This window comes from Zonotrichia leucophrys, chromosome 6 (assembly GCF_028769735.1).
Source record: "Zonotrichia leucophrys gambelii isolate GWCS_2022_RI chromosome 6, RI_Zleu_2.0, whole genome shotgun sequence".
Classification (NCBI taxonomy): domain Eukaryota; kingdom Metazoa; phylum Chordata; class Aves; order Passeriformes; family Passerellidae; genus Zonotrichia; species Zonotrichia leucophrys.
In genome coordinates this window covers 26,281,930-26,297,824 of record NC_088176.1, presented here as the reverse complement: position 1 = coordinate 26,297,824, position 15,895 = coordinate 26,281,930, and the positions used below count along the sequence as shown (strand labels likewise).

Genomic DNA, 15,895 nt, shown 5'->3' with positions numbered 1-15,895 from the left:
GGTAGCTCGACACAAACACAAAGATTCAAGGTGAGTAAATACAGCGCAGAGAGCTGTGACAGTGCCGCGGGGGCAGCGAAGCCTTTGGAGCTCAGCACAAGCGGCGCTGCTCGCTCTGCTCCCGGGCGGGCTGGGCGGAGCTCGCCCTGGGCCGCGGGCCCGCGGGAGGCTGGGGCTGGATCTGGGCACAGCTGTGGGATCCAGTGCCAGGTCACGGCCGGCCTGGAAGGGGACCAAGGACACACGTCAGACAGATCCGTGCAGGGACGGTCATGCACCCGGGCTGGCAGGGACGAGGGAAAACAGTCCCTTTCCAGCTGCAGAGCTTGAGGAAACTGGCGATTCCCGCGGGAGCCTGCGTGAGGTTCCCTGACGGCCACAATGAGGACTTTTCTAGAATTCCATACTCTGCCCTGGGACTTGTGCTGCTTCTGATGGGAGCAGCCGGCAGCTTGATCAGCCTCCGTGTCCCGCTGCACCCGCAGCCTTGCCGGGCTGGCTGAGCTTCCCCATTCCCCGTTTCTGAGGCAGGGATGCACCGCTCAGCTGTGTGGCAGCGCTGCAGAACAGGGAACTCACATTCCAGAGCATTTAACAGAGAAGTTAACACAGCTGATGCCCTTCAACTGCATTACTGCAGTTGTTGAAAGAGGAGCAATGTGAACAGAAAACAAACATTCTTTAAACCCCACAAAATTTGCTCTAGAGCCATTGCACCAGAGAATAATCTTCAAGTTCTTGGTGGTTTGAGTGGTGCCCAGACATAGTTTTGCAGGCCCATACCTAAGAAATGCAGAAAAACCTTCCAGTTCTCCATCAAACCTCATGTTTCCAGGGGATGGGAAGGGATGAATCTCTCCCTGCTGTTCATTTGCACACTGCAGATGAGCAAGGAAAAATGCCTTTGAGTGACAAGGGAGTGACACTTTTGCCAAATCAAGGAAGGATGGGCTTTATGCCACAGAACCTATGCTTTATGCTGCTGTAAGTGGGATTCCCATTCAGCTAAAAATAGCACTGAATCTTTGGTATAGGCATGCATTATGTGGTGTCACAAACTTCTGAAGGGAAAAGCTGCAGGCTTTTATCCTCATTAACTATTACTGATGTGTATTTAGATCCCTTTTATGCATCCAAAATGCTTTTCTTCATGCTGTGGTTGGAGGCTTATTGTGAACACAGTTTTGTGATACAGTTTTATCCAATGCTGAGGAACTGCCCACTACATCTCCGTCTTTGTTTCTGTTTTAACATGGGCAGATTATCCTGTTTATTTTCCCAGAAAGTTGCATCTTTACACAACCTTTTGCCTCTATTTTAGTAGATCACCAGTTTGCCTTTTGCTTAAGCTGATGCAATTTTAAGTTTCTTTTTTTGATCCACTATGCAGGTTTGTATAAAAAGGCACATCTGGCATGGCAAAGGGTATGGCTGAGGGAGGAGCAGTGTGTACTGCCATGAGGGGTGGGAGGAAAGAGACCTTTAAAAGATACATGTGGTTCCTTACCCTTGATATTCCTTTAGAGGTTAAATGGAAGATGTGTCCGAAGAGCAAATCCTCTTAGGAAAGCATGACCTTGACCACAATGAATCCACACAGAAGGTGTACTGTGTGAAGCAACTTTACCAACAAAAACCTCTCAGACCATCTGGATTGTGATATTGCCTTCGTCAAGCCTGTGGAGGACATGACAGAACCTTGTCATTGTCCTCTGTGCCTGCCTGCCCAGGAGAGGCAGCTTTCTTTCCTTGGGAGAGTCCTGCTGGGTGGCTGCATGGGGGCACACGTGGTGCATGAGCACTCCCGGTTTTCCAAGGTCAGGCAGGGTTGGTATTATTTTTCCTCTTAAATCCAAGTACACAGAGGAGGATTATATAACACACACTGTGTCTCTTACATGTTTAGACAAGGAAGCCAAATACCTGAAATGCTTGTTCCTAGGGTAACAGCACATCTGGCATTAGGCGGCTGATTTATACTTTCTCTTATGTCAGCACTGAATAATTTGTAACCGCGAGTAAGGTCCTGATCAGAAGAATGGCTCCTTGGACTGTGCCCAGAGGAGGAAATGTGTGGGAAATTGTGACTCAGCTACCACATCATCTACTTAGATTTCCATTTGAAGTCCTTTCTGATTGAAGCCCCCCTACATTCTTTGTTAAGCTTTAAATGCTGTGCATAAACTTACAAAAGGCAGCACTTCACAAATGTGCTGGCCGTAAAGGCTGAAACGTCACGGAATCACAGAATAGTCTGTGTTGGAAAGGACCCAGGAGCACCATCGAGTCCAGCTCCTGGATGGCCCCCACAGGGATCGAGCCCTCGGCGTTATCGGCGCCGCGCTCTGGCCAGCTGAGCTGAGCTGAGCTGATCTCGCTCCTGACCGGCTAAAGCGTGCGGGCAGGGAGCAGGGACTGGGTCCTGTTCCTGGCTGGAAAGCGGGGCGGCAGTACTGGGAGGTGTTCTGCCACGCTTCACACTTGCGGAAAGCCACACCAAGGCACGTACTCTGGGAAATTTCCGGTGGATACGATAAAGACCCACAGCGGTGGCTCGCCCCATGATACACGTTCTGTGCTCCGGGGATTTGCCGCGATTCCCGGGTTTTGGCTGCCGTGAGGAGCAGCAGCAGCAGCAGCAGCAGCGCCGCCCCCGGCGCTCCCTCCGCCGCTCCGGCAGGGGGCGCGCGGCCGGCAGTCTCGCGAGAGCGCGCGGGGCCGGCGGGCGGACGGACGGCGCGGGGCTGAGGGAGCGGCGCGCGGGCAGCGGTGAGGGGGCGGCGGGGCCGGCAGGGCGGGGCAGACATCCGGGGGGGAGCCGGGAGCCATCCCGTGAGGAATCCCGTAAGGAATCCCCTAAGGAATCCCGTGCGGCACCCGGTAAGGCATCGTGCGGCACGCCGTGCCGCGCTGCGGGAAGTGCCCAGGCAGCCGGCCTGGCTCGGGCCGGTCGCTGGGGAAATGGACGCTCCGCGGCGCAGGGCTCGCACGGAACACGGCGACTGATCTCGCTCTCCGTGTGCCGGGGAGGTTGTGCCGCGAGCGCTCCTAAAGCCACGTTTCTAATTGCAAAGGCCAAGTCTTTTGTTAGCAGCTGCGCTTCTCGGAGGTTATATAAGCAGTAAATGTCTGGGTTAGCAATGGTCGGGGTTGTGCCGCATCGCGTTTGTTGAAAGTTTGTCAGACGTGTGTTGTTCGTTGCTGGTAAGGGATGTGAACCGGAGCTTCCGGGGGTTTGCCGAGCATTCTGACAGCTTTAAACTCGGTGCTTATGGCTGGGATTAAAGAGAAAAGATGATAGAGGAACAAGGTGCCTTCCCCCGAGCCTTTCGATAAGGTGTGCAGTCAGGGGAGCGGAAAAAAGCCGGCAGCCATGTAAAAACCACAGCTCGTCACGCTGCAAGTGCCTAACCTTGGGTAGCTGGATGTGCAGAGCATGGCAGTGCTGCCTTTGGGGCCAGGTGCTGCAGGCACAACCAGGGGTTTCTCACTTGTTTTCCGAAGGGTCTTTAAGTGCAATAGTCTGGAAGATGTGTTGTAATGTGCAATCTGAGTTAAGGTAAATGTGTGTCTTCCCCACTCTGGGGTAACTTCTTTGTTATTTTCAGTAATTATAGCATAGAGATATTAGGCCTTCATATTCAGATACTTTGTGATTTCAGTTATATGTTTGTTGTGCATAAAATATATATTTGTGATAGATGGAATAAAGTGGTGATCAGACTTCACAGCTGTATTAGTGACTTGTGACTGTTCAGAGCCCAGCTCTTGTGAGATTGTCTCAGTACAAGTGCTCTGTGCACTGGCTGGGCTGTTTCAGAGCTAAAACAGGCAGAAAAAGTAGTCACAGGTGTTCAGGTCTGTGGCATAGACCATATACTGTGCAGACAGGTGAAAACTACCTGAATTTTAGAAAATGTAATACCTGAAACTTCTGTTACTATTTCTCAAGGTGTTTATTTCACTTTTTCTCTTGCTTGAAACTGTTAAAGGTTATTTATTTGCTTCACATGGCTTGTGACTTAAAAAATAGGGTGTCATATACTTGTTTTGGAGTAAAATGATCTCCCTAGCAGGAGCTCCATGCAGATACTGGTACATAATGCTGATGCTGCACTGTACAAAGTGCTTGTTATGCTTGGATGTAAATGGGAAGTTCCCAGATTCAGCTGTTGTACTTAGAGTACTTCACTCCCTGACCACAACTCCTGCCTGTCTAATTTGGGGGAGCTTCTTAAGAGGAACTTCTGTTTTTTGGTGGGGTTAGATGGAAGTCAGTGGGGATTTCAGTTCAAACAAGGCAGCTGGTTTAAAGCCACATAAAGACAGGTCAGAGAGACCTCTGGAGCAGTCTTGTCCTGCCAAATGGAAGAAATCACTCCACGTTTATAAATAGAGCCTGTTCAATGGGAGGCTTCATTCCCTTCAGCAGCATTTCCCCAACAAAGGCTCTGCACAGCCCTGGTTTTGAGGTGATTTTTCCACACCCATTTGAAATGAAAAACAATGCTGTTCCCAAGGGCAGCGGGGATGGTTGTGCTGAGAGTGAAAAGCTGGTAGAACCAGTTTCCTGCCAGCCTGTTTGCAGAAGAGGAAGGGTTGTCTCCCCCTCCTCTGCTCACCAGCAGCCACATACTTCATTAAAAGCTTCAAATTATTTTTGTCCAGCAGTTTCTGACCTATGGGAAGTTACATCCCAGGGGTGGAGTGCAGGCAGCCAGGAGGTTGCACAGAGCACCTGTGACCAGGAGTTGTAGCTGCAGGGTCTTGTGGAGGCACCTCTGCAGCAAGCCAAAAGTCTTCTGTAAAAACTGGTAGTTATTTTACTATTTAGGAACAATAATATAATAATGCTTATCATTCAGGCAGTTCTATTGGTTTCGTGCTATGACATTTTTACTGCTTGTATGCAGACGAGGACACGTGCAGGGCCCATCCCTGGGAGCATTCAAGGCCAGGCTGGATGGGGCGCTGGGCACCCTGGTCTAGTGAGAGGTGTCCCTGCCTATGGCAGAGGCATTGGAACAACGTGATCTTCAAGGTCCTTTCCAACCGAGGCCATTCTGTGTGCTTTCCTCAGCTGAGTGCGTGAAATTGTGGAAGCAAGACTAGATGTGACAAGAATTGTGTATGTGTGGGTGTCATTTTGGTCCTTCCAGGAGCTAACTCGCATCCAAGCTGCTCAGTGTCAGGATTTCTGGCACGCTGCAGCCTCAGTGCTGGGCTGTGCATGCCCAGGGACGGAGGGCTGAGCTCGGCGGCTGGATCGGCTCGCAGCCCTTCAGCCCTTGCTGCTCCATCCTCAACGCTCGGCTCCGCTTTGTTGTTACATGAAGAAGATACATTGCCACACTTAGCAAGTTGCAAGAAATAGCGGTTTTGTTGCAAAACGTTGAGGTTCCGCGGTTTCAACTGCTGGTAGGATGTTCGGAGGCGCTCGGTGCCGTGGCTGACGGAGCCAGGCCGGGGCAGAGCGGCTCGGCCCGGTCCCCGCCCGGTGCCGGTGGTCGCGGCCCGGCGGGCCCGCCCCGCGCTGCGGACGTGCGGCTCGGGCGGGCGCGGTGGCCGGGGCGGGGCAAGGGCTGGGCCGCCCCGATAAGGCGGGGGCCGCTCCAGCCAGCCGGGGCTCGGAGCGGATATTTGCAGGGTTGGGAGCATTCCGGAGGCCGCGCCGGGGAATGGAGGCCGCGTTCTAAACAGGACATTGCGGGGTTGCTTCCTGAGCGCGGAAAGTAAGTGCGAGCTCATCGGTGGGTGTGCGTGCCGTGGCGCACGGAGCGGGGGCTGCCGGGACCCCCGTGGGCCTGGAAACCGCCCGGTGGCGCGGAAATGGCCCGGGCAGGTCAGCGAGTGTGGCAGCCCGGTGCCTTCCCGTGTTCTGTTACTGTTGAGCCGAATTGTGTGATCGCCGGTGTATCAGAGCGTGTGACCTGAAAACCTCTTAAATTCTCAGTGCTATTTGGGAGTAACTGGGAAGCAATGAAATAGGTGCTTGCCCCCACTTGGTTTTGTTAGAGGCTTGTGGAAATGAAAAAGAGGAGTGGATTGGCTCTCATGCTCAACGTGTGAGTTTTACTGGCTTATTTGCAACAAAGCCTCAGAACAGCCATTTTAGCAGGAGCTGGCTGGCTGGAGGAAGGCAGCATTCATTCTCTCCATACATTCTGGAGTGAGTCTCTTGCAATCATTGAAAAGAAGGAAAAGCAACAAACAGTAGTTTCAGAGATCATTAGAGAAGAGTGTGTAAGCTTCTTAAATTCAATTGTGCCATTATGAAGTTGCTAATACAGAGTGTGATAAAGTAGGTTATCATAATTTTCACAAGAGTTGTTAAGTACATTATCTATTGTGTGAGCAAATATGGTAGTTTTATTTAGCCTTTCAGACTTTGACGTTGTTATGTAAGAATATAAAAATGAAATAATAACCAATATGATGTTTTAAATTTACTTTTGGGTACATGATAGTTTTTAAGGTACCTAATAGCCTTGTTTTCTTGGCTGGGTGTATTGCTGTCATCAACTTGTTAGATTACATCTGAGAACTTAGGGCTCCCACTTACACTGTTGGCTCCTACTTGCTGTAGGTTGTACATGAGAGTTGCAAAGCAAGATAAAGTCTAGGGAGTGTTGTGAGAAAAAGCTTACCTTACCTTTTATTGCATTTTGCTAGCATGGTGAAGATCATGAAACCTTATAGAAGTGAACCTGTGAACAAGCTAGGGGGTGCAAATACTGGTGCTCACAGCACAGCATGGAGAATGATGTATTTGGACTTCTGCACCGTCTGACTTGGTGCAAAATAACATCAATATTACATTTGAGTTCTCTTGTGCTTGTGCTCTGCAGTTCCTAGAGGATGAGGTGCCATGGTGAGGATGGGATTGAGCTGTGTGCAGGGCCTTGGGGTGGCTTCTGTGCCGAGTCTGTGTCTTGTGTCCGGAGGGACAGGGAGCCCATGGTGCCGAGGGATCCGAGGGAGCTGCAGCCTCTGCTCCTGCCCCACCATGAACATTGCTTTTTCTGTCACCTTCCACTTGCAAGCCACTCTTAGCCCTCTCCTGTGTGACACACACACTTATATCTTCCTGTAGAAGGACTTTTGGGTTGCAGTTTATATGATCATGGGACTTGGAAATTGCAGACTAAATAGCTGCTCAGGAAGCAAGCTCTTGGTTGTCTTGTTAAATTCAAAACTACTTTCAGTTCCCTCCAGAACTGCGGTAAAATTTGTGACATTTTAGATTGGCACATGTGTATGCTTTCAATCTGCTGGGAATTTCCATAGTTGTCATTGCTGAAGACTTGTTTAAATAGAATAAATTCTATGAATGTTTAGTGCTTCAGGAATCTCATGAAACTGACAGGAGAATTCAAACTCTTTGGTAACAAAATAACCCACTGGTTAGGGAAAGTGCTTACAGTGATCCTTCCTGTTTTTACTGAAAATCCATACTGTCTTTTCCCTTACTTGCAGAATCCTTGCCAGTATCACTTCTGTAGAAATTTTGTATTTGAGCCCCTTCTACTTGAGGCTGTGCTGAAGCGAAGTGACCAGAGCTGTGCCCAGGACAAAATGGGTAGCTGTGGAAATTCTGGCCTTTGCAGCTTAGTAAAGAATGATCTTTGTAGCAACACGTGGGTTTTCAGTTCTTTACAGAAGCTGTGTTGGAATTTTCTCACTTATGGGAGCAAGCTCATTGCCTGCAGAGGAAAGAAGGGTGACTGAAATGTTTCCTGCCCCTGGTCAGGCCATTCTCCCCCAGCTCCAGCATTGCTGCTGAACCTTCCCTGAATCCACCCTCAGCTCTGGAGTTTGCTGGCTAGGCATAAAAGCTGGAGGAAGGTGCCTGGCAGGGGAGGATTGCCTAAACTCCTGTGGCTGAAGCTGTTGTCAAATATCTGTTGGTTTTCCTGTGATTGTGCAAATTCCGTGGGCTGAGGTGTTTCAGAGACTGTTGTTGCTTCTGGAGGAGAGCTTTATGTATGTTTAGAAAATTTGCATCTGTGTAGGGTCCTAGGGGCTTTTTTGTTCACCTTTATAGTGAAGTAGAGCAGATGGTTCTTCATATGATGCCCTTCCTCTTCTCTTAAAGAGGAATAGAAACTGTTAAGAAATCGTTTTTCCATTGTGTTTTAGGAACACTTCAAGAATGAGTCCACCACAAGATAGAAATAGAAATTCCTGCAGCAGTGAGACTCTGGCAAAGTGCCTTCAAGCAAAGAAGGACTTGGAAACAGCTATATCTGGAATTGTCAAAGCTGAACAGCAGATTAAAGAAAACTGGCAGGAGGTAATTTTAAATTACTTCTTAAGAATTTTTTAATAACCAGCATGATTTCAATTAAAGTTTTTATTATTCCAGAATATTTACTATTGTCATAGTGGTCTGAAATTTTCCTAGCAATTTGCAAACACATTGCTGTGTCATTTTGCCAACGCTCTCGATAAAGGTATTTCTGTATACCTTTATACCTTTATCTTCGTTATCAATTCTGCAAGCTTAGGCATGCAGCATTTCCAAAAGCTGATGATTGAAACATCGGAATAGAGAGAGATTACAAATAACATTATTCTTTGCTACCTCTTTAAAGGTAGCCTCGGAACTGTTACTGACCCGAGTCATGTGGGTGACTGTGCTGAGTTTCTGAGAAATAAATCACTCCAAAAATGCCTTTTGCCGCTGACAGACAGGAGTTTGCAGTCAGTGCAGCACATGTGTGTGCGCTGTGCCTGACAGATGTGGGAATGGTGTGTGTCCCCTGGCAGGTGAAGGCCAAGATCCACAGCCACATCAGCCGGCAGCTGGAGTGCCTGCGCAGCCGCGAGGTGTGGCTCTTTGAGCAGGTGGATCTCATCCAGCAGCTCAAGGAGGAGGCCTTGCAGCAGCAGGCACAGCAGCTCTACTGGGTAAGCTTGGTTGCTGCACTGGCATTTGCAAGCAAACTTTCTTCTTGCAAGTATTGGCTCAATTTTAATCCTGGGAGCTGGAACAATAACGTCTGTTTCGTCTTCCATGCAGTACTTGGGACAGTTCAATTGCCTTATTCATCAGCTGGAACACTCCTACAGTAACGAACTGGCAAACCAGATTTCAATTTGCCTGGAGAGGTAAATCTATTTTATGATGCAAGTTAACACAGTTGGGTTTATTTTAACTTATGAATTTAATCAGATTTTTTATTCTAATAGAACTAACAGATCTCACTGTTCCTACATTTTCAATAGTTCCTAGAAATAAGAACAGCAGTCTGAGGTGATAAACCAGGGCTATAATGAGCAGGAAAGGTACTCATTTATGCAGATTATTTCAGATATTAGTTGTTGATGGCAGTTGAAGTAAGAAGGTGAAACTTGTGTTTTGCTGACAGTTTATTCTGTTCTTGGTTTGTAGATAGCCATTCCTTTCTTGTATGCTGTATCAAAAGTCTTCTTTGTTACCTAGTTAGTGCCAAGTAACTTGAAAGCCTTTTTATGAAATAATGGACTGACTTCTGAAACAGGACAGATGAAGATTGTAATTTTTTTTTCCTTTCTGTAACAATCACCTTTGTCTTTCAGACTGGAAAGTCTTACACTCAAACCTGAAGAGTCTTCCATCCTGAATTTTGAGGCTGACACATCTTACCTTCGCCAAGCTATTACCTCATTTGGTTCCATTAAAACGATGGTAAGCACCAGGACTTCCCTGGGTTGGAGTATTTGCCTCAAAGATTTCTTTTTCAGTAGAGCAATATATTCCAAGTGATATTTTTGCTTTTAGTGACAGCTTGAATGGCTTCTGTGTGTGAGTCATATAATTTTAGCTGTATAATAAATACACAGTAGTTTATTAATTACTGTATGTAGTTTTCACTGAGTTTAGTTATGTACATGTTATTTTAATGTATTTTGGCAGAGGCTGAGGGAATGACTACTGCATTTTTACTCTATTCCAGCAGATGAAAGCTCATTACTGTTTTCTTTAGATAGCAATAGTTAAAACATAGTAGATGTTTTCTGTGATGAAAGTATTTTGGGATTCTGATGTAAGCGGCGTGTTTCCTGTATTGTGGGAGACAATTCTGTTAAAGGAAGCAGATTCAAGGTAGTATTTTTATAGTAAATTTTTCTCTGTTTGTATATGTTGAGAACATTGTTAGCCATAAAGCACTGAGAATTTGTAACTGTGCTTTACTTCTGCTTTATTGTAGAATTTGTCCTAGAAACTGGACAAAATGGAGATTTAAATTAATTTTTACTTTTCTTTCAGCAAACCTCAGAGAGAGAGAATCCTTCTCCCTGGTTCCCAGGGCAGAGCATTGCCCTAATGAACTGTGAGCAGGTAAGACTGACCTGTGTGTGTGTGTTTAATTGCATTAGAGGAAAGAGGAGAACTCAAGCACGTTATGTGAGCTTGAGTAATGGCTTGTGTGTGTTTAAGATGCTTGGGTAGCCAGTGTCAGTGGCTATGGTGAGCAGATGATCTGATACTGTAGCTGCTCCAGGAGCAGAGTATGAAAGTGCCTGTGGGGTGTGGCTGACAGGATTTTTTAATGGAATGTTCCTTATGTTGGAACTATCCAATTCCTATGGGATTTTTTGTAATTAGAGGGGACTGTTTTCCCTTCTGGTGCAGAAGTGCTGCTGCCTGCCTGTGTTGGTGTTCAGCACAGGTGCTCAGCAGCCAGTCCTTCCCTAAGCAGGCCTTGTCTCTCGGCAGCAGGCGCAGTGTGGGGCAGTGAGCGCCTCGCTGGCTGGCTGGTTACTCGGAAGCAGGCCCGTGCCCGTGCGCCAGGCTCCCTACGTTCCCAGCACCAACCTTGAGGAATGGGTCACCCAAAAGTGTGTGCCAGAGCCCAGCCAGGTAAAGCTCTTGTGTGCTAACCTAGTTTTGAACAGAGGGGAAAACACAGTACCTGATGGCAAGCACAATGTGGTGGGAATGAAACCTTCTGTAGTGCTCTTCCTTCTGCCTCATGTTCCCCTGATGCTTTGGCACTTACTAGCTGAATGCTCTGAGCTCTAACTATGCAAACAGTTACTGAACATTGCCTTCTAGTTTTAATAGATGTTTTTCAATGTGTCTTTTCTAGAATTTGAATTCTTCCAAAGTCTGCTATTTTGAGCAAGCCTGGGGAAATCTGAAGGCTTTGGAGAACTGGCTTCTGCACAATCAGCAGCGTGATCTTGCTGGAAAGACGGATTCCCCTGGGTGCAGGGACTCCACCGCTACTCTTAACTCATCCTTTTCCACTGTTGAAAAGGTGGAGGAATTAGAGTCCCTTGGACAAGAAGACATGGACCTTTCTGACTGGCTGCTTACTCCTGACACAGAAAATGGAAGTATTGCTTCAGATGAGAAATGGAAGAATGAATTTAAACCTTTTAGGGAAGAATGCAATTTGAATGATTGGCTCCTCAAAGCTGAAACATGTACCAGTTGTCCTGGCAGCCAGAGCAAAAGTGTGGAAATTGAGAACCTGGGAAATCTGAAGTGCCTGAATGAGCATCTTGATGGAAAGAAATCACCCACTACATCTGCTGTAAATGCTTGGCTTCTTCAGCATCCTCAGGCCCCCTTTAAAGTGGAAGATGTGTGCAAAGCTAATGATCTCTGTGCCAGCTTTTCAGAATGTGTGTGTGATGAAAACTGTGGAAAAGAGGCTCTTTGCAAATGGCTTCTGAAGAAAGATGGGAAGGACAAAAATGGAGTTCCAGTCAGCCAGAGAGATGTACCAGACCCTCAGCATGAGAAGACCAAGTTTGCTGCCAGTTCCTGGCTTAGCCCCGCCCAGCAGCTCCCAGGGGAACCCGTGAGTGCAGAGAAAGCAGATTATTCAGCAGAGATTGCAGAGCCCTGGAAAGCTTTGCTCGAGAGGCCTCTGACAAGCTGGCTGGCCAAGGCTGAGCACAAAGCAGAAAGCACAGAAGAAAAGGAGAGTCGGGAGAAAGCAGACAAGAGTTTCAAGAGTCCTTTCCTAGACCTCTTGGCTCCATTCCACCTCCCCTTGAATGTAAACAGTTGGGTGTTGGCTTCAAATGACCTAGAAAATGCAAACCTGCCTCCAGTGGAAGATAAATGGCTTCTGCGCAAGAAAGCACAAGTGAGCATAAGTTCTTGATACTTCTGTGTCTTATGTGCCAGGTTTATTGCTTTACTGAATTTAATGGCTTCATTCTCTTCCAAAGTCATAGCTCCTCTAGATAATACTGACTGAAAGTTTTTAGGTTTCTTGACTCTTTTAATGTTCTCACAATTATTAGTTACTTAGCACTAAACAAGTTAATATGTTATACTAAATGAAGAAAGTATTAATCTCAAAGACTCAAAAGTCAGTTTTGGTTTTGAACACTTAAGAAAATTTGAAGATATATCAGATTGTATTTATGTTTGGGGTTGGTAATGAAGGTGACTTCTCTTTCAGGACTTTGGCCTTCCTACAGTTTGTGACCTTTTTGCCTGCATGAAGCTCAGTGGAGATAACGAAAAATGGCTGTATCGGTCTCCTTTACAGGTAGGATACAGAATGTATAAAACAGCTGAGCCTAATCAGAACTTGGGGGTACAGAACACAGACAGCTAATGGCCACCCTAAATTCTTTAAACGTTAAGTTTGACAGTGCAGCAATTTCCTCCCCATACACCTTTTTAACAGTTTGGACTGTTCCTCTTTGTTATTAATCCTCCTCTTCTGATCACAGGCCAGGGAGGGAATCACTTCTGTTCTTGTGTAAATCTCTCAACTGATTGACACTTGGTAACTCTGAGTGTAACTAAGATATAGAATTAGTGTATCAATCTCCAGGCAGCTTCTTTCTTACCTTTGTAATGTATTTACAGCTGACATAATGTCTTTCCTTTCTGATGATAACTCTTTGTCATTGTTTTTGCAATTAATGAAAATAGTCCTTAGCAGGAGTACTTCAAACCCTTAAAGGCAGGATCCTCAATTCTAGGAGAAATGTTAATATAACTTTTTTTATTATTTTATAGTTGTTTTTCTTTTTTCCAAAGTGTTGCTTTTTATCACAGAGAATAATAACCCTGTTTTAAATTTGTTTAGATGTGAAGAACTGGATGTGTTGAAACCATCCCCTTCCTGCTATCAGTCGCACATCACACTGAGTGACTGCAGCCAGCTGAGTGCTTGTGTTTTGTGTTTGGCCATCTGCTTTCTCTTCTACAATTATAACAAAAAGAAAGATTCCTTATCTAACAGAGTTCTGGTGCAGAAGATCCCTTTTTGTTGTCATTAATTCTGAAATGTAAACCCACTGACCATTAGCAATCTGATGCTTTAGAGGTGTTAGGCAATTTCTATCTGTTATGGGAATCCAAGGATCTTTAATGGGTTGACACTCCAAGTATGTTGAGGCCAGTGCAGGTATAAAGCAGAATCTTCCTGGTGCTGTGGAACATCCACCTTTGACACAGACTTTCCAAGTGCTGCTGTTCTTTCAGCTGCTACAACTGTCATGCATTGGGTTCCAGCTTACTTAGGCTGTACTTGCAAGCAATTTGTTTATGGAGCAGTTGCTCACTTTGGAGGTTTCATTTGCATCTTGTGTTGGTGCATTTCCCAGCTAAATGTGTGAAATCCAGACTTGGAAAAATACATGGATTTATGGGACCTAACATGTGACAGGAGAATTGGTAACTTAGTTTTAAATCAAAACTCTTCTTGTGAATTTTGAGCCTTTCAGAGAACAGGGTAGGGTGTTAATTTTCATGCACCAGTAGATCAGACCCTACTGTGTCCCCAGCATTTACAAACAATTTGAATGTCACTGAAAAAGCTGGAAAATGAAATGTGGGTTTCTGTTAGTTCTAGATAATTCATAATGAATTCTTATTGACTAAACCACTGGAAAGCAGGCATCTTAGCCACATAATATTTAAAGGTGATATTTGGGGAATTAGATGCCTTCAGCAGATTGATGACTTGCTGTTTAATTGGGAAGCACTAACTTGGCAAACTGTGGCTCCCACTGATGCAGTTTAAAGGTATTTAATCTGTGGTTTCCATGTGATTATGTATGTGAAAGTGGATCTTCCTGAAGCTGTGGACATAATACGAGCAATACCTCTTCAGATATTTAGCCTTTTGAGCCTGTAGGAACGAGTGCAAAGACATTCTGTGGAAATGTGGATCATGCCTGTCAGGCTCCATGGAAAACTGTGAAGCTCCATAGCTTCTGGTGCAGCTTCTACTCACTTAACAAATTGCTCTTGATGACTATGAAAATAGGTCCCCCTTCTCCCCATCCCTGCAGCCTGCCTGGGAATAAAAGTGATTTGAGTTCCTCACAACCCTGAGAAAAGAAATTATTATTAAGATCCAACCTTGGTGTCACTTTGCAGTGTGAACACATTCCTGTCTGATCAATCCTGTGCATTCATTTCAAAGTAAGTTTTTAGTCTGAGAAGGGGAGACTGCACATCTGAAACCAGACCCTGAAAGGGCTTAACATCAGCAAAACACTTGAGGCTTTTGTACTTTCATAGCCAGGGCTTTCTGCTGGAGGCAGAGAGGTGTTTTAGGAGTTCACTTTCCCCTTCACGTGTCCTTGCTGCTCCATGGGAAGACTGCACTGTGACTAACTCCAGCAACAGATGTGATCAGCAGCTGAACTTAATGGATGGGATTGACGTGCAGCCCACCTCTTCCAATGAATTCCATGTAGTCGTCATTGTGTGCTTTGTCTCAGTTCATTATGAGCCTTTAAAACTTGGGGGTATGTATTCCTTTACTCAACTGACTTGTCACTAATTGATATTTATGTGAAACATTGATTAGTCTTTTCCATTAAAAAATAATTGCAACCAAAGTCTGTATTATGTTTCATTTACAAGATGGTCAACAAAAACTGCTGTGGCACCTGTCCAGCTTGCCTCTGTCTGCAAGCTGCTACAGTTGTGCTTCCATGCAGATGGGATTCACATGCTTTAGTTCATTCTCCACTGCCTGGAGCTGCACTGAGCTCCAGAGCAGGGAAACTCTGGGAGCTGGCACACTTTTGAACACTGAGTGGGAAGCTCCTGTCAGGTACTGCCTTGCAGTGTGACCCCCTGCACACACAGCTGGTGTGTCTGAGTCACCCGGGCTTTGCTCAGCTGTTGGAAGAAACAGACTTGGACAAAATGACCCATTTGCTTCTTAGCACTCTTGAATACTTAGTGAGGATCTTGGATTTTAGTAGCATTTGGTCCTCTTCTCCCATGGCTGAAGAGCATCTGTGCAATTGGAATTGAGTTCTTCTGTCTCCGTGGTGTTTGAGCATCAGCCTCCCTGCATGACTGGTTCTTCCAGAGTATTGTCCAGTATTTAACTGCAGCCTGCACTGCTCATTGTTCATTGGGAGAACGTTTACAGCTGGGCCTGGCAGCCTTTGAACCACCATACCTTAAATTTCATGTGGGGATGTGCACACACACCTTTTTTTTTAAAGTGGACTGGAAGTTCTTTGTTAGAACGAGTAACATGCAGAACTCCTGAATGTGTATCCTGAATGCTGAGCTTTCAAAGGCAGGGAAAAGTACTTCAAAATGATCCCAAGACAAGAAGGACAGAGTAGCAGGAAGTGAATGCTATTGGTGGATTCTCAACTGGCTGGAGACCTTCCTTTGAACAAGGTGAGCTATGAGATTGATGCCCTGTCCTGAGGAATGTTTCCTTCCCTCCCACACCTCCCTGAAGCAGGCTCCTGTCCTTGTCCTCAGAGCACCCATGGAGTCAGTGGGGCAGCTGTTCCCACAGGGCAGGGAGAGAGGGGGGCTGACAGAGGGGGAAATAGCTGTGAGGAACACAGAGCAGGTACTAACCATGCTGGGGAAGCCCCAAAAAGGGCTGGGGTACCCTCTGGTGTCCCTGCACTGGCTGGCATTGAACAGCACAGACCCACACAACCCACA

At 46.3% G+C, this 15,895-nt stretch overlaps 1 protein-coding gene across 4 annotated transcripts; it reads left to right on the top strand.

Annotated features, from left to right (window-relative positions):
* Window positions 1-2,664: 2,664 nt before the first annotated feature.
* Window positions 2,665-14,811, top strand: NCOA4 (nuclear receptor coactivator 4). Of its 4 annotated transcripts, none has more exons than XM_064716810.1 (10): window positions 2,665-2,769; window positions 8,140-8,293; window positions 8,770-8,910; window positions 9,023-9,111; window positions 9,562-9,670; window positions 10,253-10,324; window positions 10,703-10,846; window positions 11,076-12,086; window positions 12,408-12,497; window positions 13,047-14,811. In XM_064716810.1, exons 2-10 carry the CDS (start codon window positions 8,153-8,155, stop codon window positions 13,050-13,052), a joined length of 1,803 nt encoding a protein of 600 aa, XP_064572880.1. In that variant the 5' UTR covers window positions 2,665-2,769; window positions 8,140-8,152; the 3' UTR covers window positions 13,053-14,811. The 4 variants fall into 4 exon arrangements, with proteins under 4 accessions (XP_064572880.1, XP_064572882.1, XP_064572883.1 ...); XM_064716812.1 differs by lacking the exon at window positions 2,665-2,769 and adding an exon at window positions 2,789-2,880; XM_064716813.1 differs by lacking the exon at window positions 2,665-2,769 and adding an exon at window positions 5,614-5,732 and having other exon boundaries at window positions 10,706-10,846.
* Window positions 14,812-15,895: the final 1,084 nt, after the last annotated feature.

Bases quoted from the DNA above. Each gene is read 5' to 3' on its own strand.
- NCOA4 (XM_064716810.1), top strand. From the start codon at position 8,153: ATGAGTCCACCACAAGATAGAAATAGAAATTCCTGCAGCAGTGAGACT. The intron at 8,294-8,769 runs GTAATTTTAAAT...GTCCCCTGGCAG, and splicing joins TTAAAGAAAACTGGCAGGAG to GTGAAGGCCAAGATCCACAG. The intron at 9,112-9,561 runs GTAAATCTATTT...TTTGTCTTTCAG, and splicing joins ATTTCAATTTGCCTGGAGAG to ACTGGAAAGTCTTACACTCA.